Consider the following 3,642-nt stretch of genomic DNA (forward strand, 5'->3'; position numbering starts at 1 on the left):
AGCCAGTTGAGGTGGTTCGGGCACCTAGTTAGGATGCCACCTGGGCGCCTCCCTAGGGAGGTGTCCAGGCACGTCCAGCTGGGAAGAGACCAAGGGGTAGACCTAGAACCAGATGGAGGGATTATATCTCTTCGCTGGCCTGGGAGCGCCTTGGGATCCCCCAGTCAGAGCTGGTTGATGTGGCCAGGGAAAAGAAAGTTTGAGGCTCTCTGCTGGAACTGCTACCTCCGCGACCCGACCACGGATAAGCGGGAGAAGATGGATGGATGCTTATATAAATCACATCTGCTGTGGGTACCACCAACACATGCACACACGAGCAGACGAACATGTAGTTGTTCTGAATTGTGTTAGTCATTTATTTCTTTAATCCTGAGTAGTAATGAGTCCTTCCAGCCACCTTGCCTCTGTCGCTCTACAGAACGGCCCGCAGGAGGAATTGCATCTGACATTTTTGCAACCGTATTGATTGCTCGGTTGAAGAACATAACATATCAGTTTGTTTTTGCCACACTATTTATAAACTGAGGGACATCAGTGTAGTGAAAGGATCCTTTATTTAATGAAATGCATTTTAAAGTACAGGAAGAGCCACAAGTTGATTCCTGATTTTCCATGAGAAGATATGCTTCACCAAGTCCATGTTCACTTCTATGATATAATATATATTTAAGTTGATTCTACTGTCTCCTACTAAGTGTCCTTTTGTAGTTGTTAACATGTAATATAACTGGATTCAAATGGCAGTGTTTTAATTCTGGGCTCTTAAACACATTTTCTGTCGTCACTTTTGAAGTTGTATTGGACTTTGCATCACTTTGTTGAAGTTTATTATAATGATTACAGGTATTATGATTTCTACCGTGTTGTAGGCTCTCTTTCTCCATCCAACATGTCTGGGATGTGTCTGGAGCCACATACCTGCTATGTGCTCCACACTGGGGATGGCCATGGTGCTGTATTTGTGGATGCAGTGGCAGCACCAGGTCAGTTTCTGGCTCTCCTCGCCCCCCCCTCCGCTGCCTTGTGAGTCCACGAAGTAGGAGCCCCACTGCTGGGACACGTCAGACGGAGCCTTCATGCCCTGCTCCTGCAGAGACACACACACCTGACTGAGACTGTGCTCACATTCATTCTGGGACATGTGCAGACCTGATAAAAGGAGGAAGGAATTCCACCCTTAGCTATATAAACTTCAAACTGGCTTCAACGCAGGCGGCTTTCTGGGGCTTTACTGACTGCTGCATGAATCATTAGTTCTGAGCAGAGAGGGCAAGAGTACACACATCCTTCAGTCAAGTAGAAGTACAGACTCCCATGTTTAAAAATACTCTGGTAAAAGTACTGACTACACTTTTTTACTGAAGTCAAAGTAGTATGGGCTTTGAAATGTAGTAAAGTAAGTCAAAAGTAGCCATAACTACCAGCTGTTTTATAGAACACCTCCCTCATATATGGCCTTGGGTTATTAGGATGTCTCCGTTCTCAGTCGAGTCGATATCGCTAACTTCACCTGTCTCTCTCTGAAGTTAGTTGAAAGCAATAGTATTAAGTTGAACGTATTATTTTTTTATTAAAAGTAATATTGTTTTTTTTCTACTAACCTAATTTGTTGACATAATACATTTAATTAAAGTCAACGTTTCAGTTTTTCTTTCAGTGTAAATGTATTATGTCAAATAACTGTAATAACTGTTTCTCCAGAAATGTGTTGTCATTTAATTCAAGTCAACGTTTCAGTCCTGCATCTTCCTCTTCCCCAACATTAGCCCTTCTTCTTGCTGCTTCTGCCTAGCTCCGTTGAAATAGTTTCCTAGGCTACTGGCACCGTTTGAAATAGGTGCGCAATGACTAAATAATAATGATCATGCCACCAAATGCAGATTAAAACTAAAGTAACAAGCCTGTTTTGAAAATGTAAGAAGTAGAAAGTACAGTAGTATTTTGTTAAACAGTAGTAATAAGGGGTACAAGTATAAGTTGTCAGAAAAATAAATAGTGGAGAAAACTCGATTGAAGTACATTAACAAAGTATTTGTACTTAATTTCCCACCTCTGGTTCTGAGACTCTGCGTTGTTAGCTATGATCACATCATGATCACATCAGTTTTATACACAGAGAGATGATGAGCAAGGATTAGCCCACAGGAAGTGAAACCTCACAAACCACAGTGAGAAATGTGTGCCTTGCACAATATCAGCTGATGCCATCAGGAACTGCTATATGGTATTCAGAGAGGATGAAAAAACATCTGCAAGATTTAGATCATGCTGTTATGGAGATTGTACCAAATATATATAAATATAATATTTGAGAAGGGAGAACAAAAAAGAAGACGGAGCAATTTCTTTCAGCAGAAAAAGCAGAACTAACCAACCCAGATGAGAGGGATCCTCTGCACTGCCACTGTAATGCGTATGCTTATTTGAATCTATTTGAAGGTTTTCCAACACATTACTCAAATAAGACTTCCCCATGGTTGTTTGGCATTAATCGTACAAGCTACCAATTAAAAAAAATATTTTTATAACAAAGGAAATGTCACAGCTCATTTACATTGGAGAAATAATTAACGAGACGATAATACTTTATTGGTCAGATCAAGTCTGAAATTTGACTTGCGTCACAGCAGCTCCATGTCCAACATCAACAGACAAGTATCCAGACACAATACATGAAACACAAAAAACAAACATTTAACATAACAGCACAATCAGTGAGAGAAAACATGCTCAAAGAACCTTCAGCCGTGCATTTGATCTGGGGTTTAGCTCTGTATTTACTGTGAGGATTGACTGATGCACGAAGGAGTGCTTCAGTCTGACTTTATTGAATCGTGGGACCCTGTATCTCCGATTAGATGGTAGCAGTTCATATTCACTATTCAGAACATAGTTTGGGTCAGAGATGATGTTGTTGGACAGCCTCACTAGGTTGTTATGATAGGCTGAGTCATAGATTCTCTGACAGGGTTGACCAACAATCTTTGAGCAGATTTTTAACAGGTGGAGCAGTTTTGATTTTAAAGATGCTGACAAACATTTGTACCAGGTAGTATTGCAGTATAGACATGATCAAAGATGTAAAGAACAACAGAAGAATTTCTCTGCTCGCCCCAAAAGACCTAAGACGGCGGAGAAAATAAATTCTTTGTTTTGTCCTTTTGCACAGATATTCAATGTGATCCTTTCATGACAGCAGATGGTCAATCATTACACCCAAGTATTTATATGAAACTCCCTGCTTGATTTCATCTGTATGGATGACAATGGGGACTTTATGGGTACTCAGATGGTGAGCCAAAAATGATTTCCTCAGTTTTCTTGGTGTTGATCTCAAGAGCATTGTTATCAGTCCACTCAATCACCTGATTTACAGCCGACAGACGACTCTGAGCTGCACCAACAGGCTGTTGGTGCAGCTCAGAGTCGTCTGTGTTACTGAGCAGAGATATTATTGCAGTGTCATCAGAGTACTTAATGATGACTTGATTTTGTGTGTTGGTACGACAATCATCAGTGTATAGAGTAAAGAGCACAGCTGAACTCACGCAGCCCTGGGGGGCCCCTACATTGGTTGTGATGGCAGATGACAGGGTTTTGTTAACCTTCACAAGTTGCTCTCTACTAGTGAGGAAAGCA

At 41.1% G+C, this 3,642-nt stretch overlaps 1 protein-coding gene across 1 annotated transcript in view; it reads right to left on the reverse strand.

Moving 5' to 3' along the window:
* Nucleotides 1-921: 921 nt before the first annotated feature.
* LOC104961659 (5'-nucleotidase domain-containing protein 1-like) overlaps nt 922-3,642 on the reverse strand; it is a gene marked incomplete at its 3' end in the record, with an annotated part of 8,627 nt that continues 5,906 nt past the window's right edge. Inside the window, exon 2 of the mRNA XM_010789987.1 lies at nt 922-1,090. Within this exon, the coding sequence (XP_010788289.1) occupies nt 922-1,090 (169 nt within the window). The remainder of the gene's footprint in view (nt 1,091-3,642) is intronic.

The sequence above is a fragment of the Notothenia coriiceps genome, unplaced genomic scaffold (genome assembly GCF_000735185.1).
Source record: "Notothenia coriiceps isolate Sejong01 unplaced genomic scaffold, NC01 NC01_scaffold00033576, whole genome shotgun sequence".
Taxonomy (NCBI): Eukaryota; Metazoa; Chordata; class Actinopteri; order Perciformes; family Nototheniidae; genus Notothenia; species Notothenia coriiceps.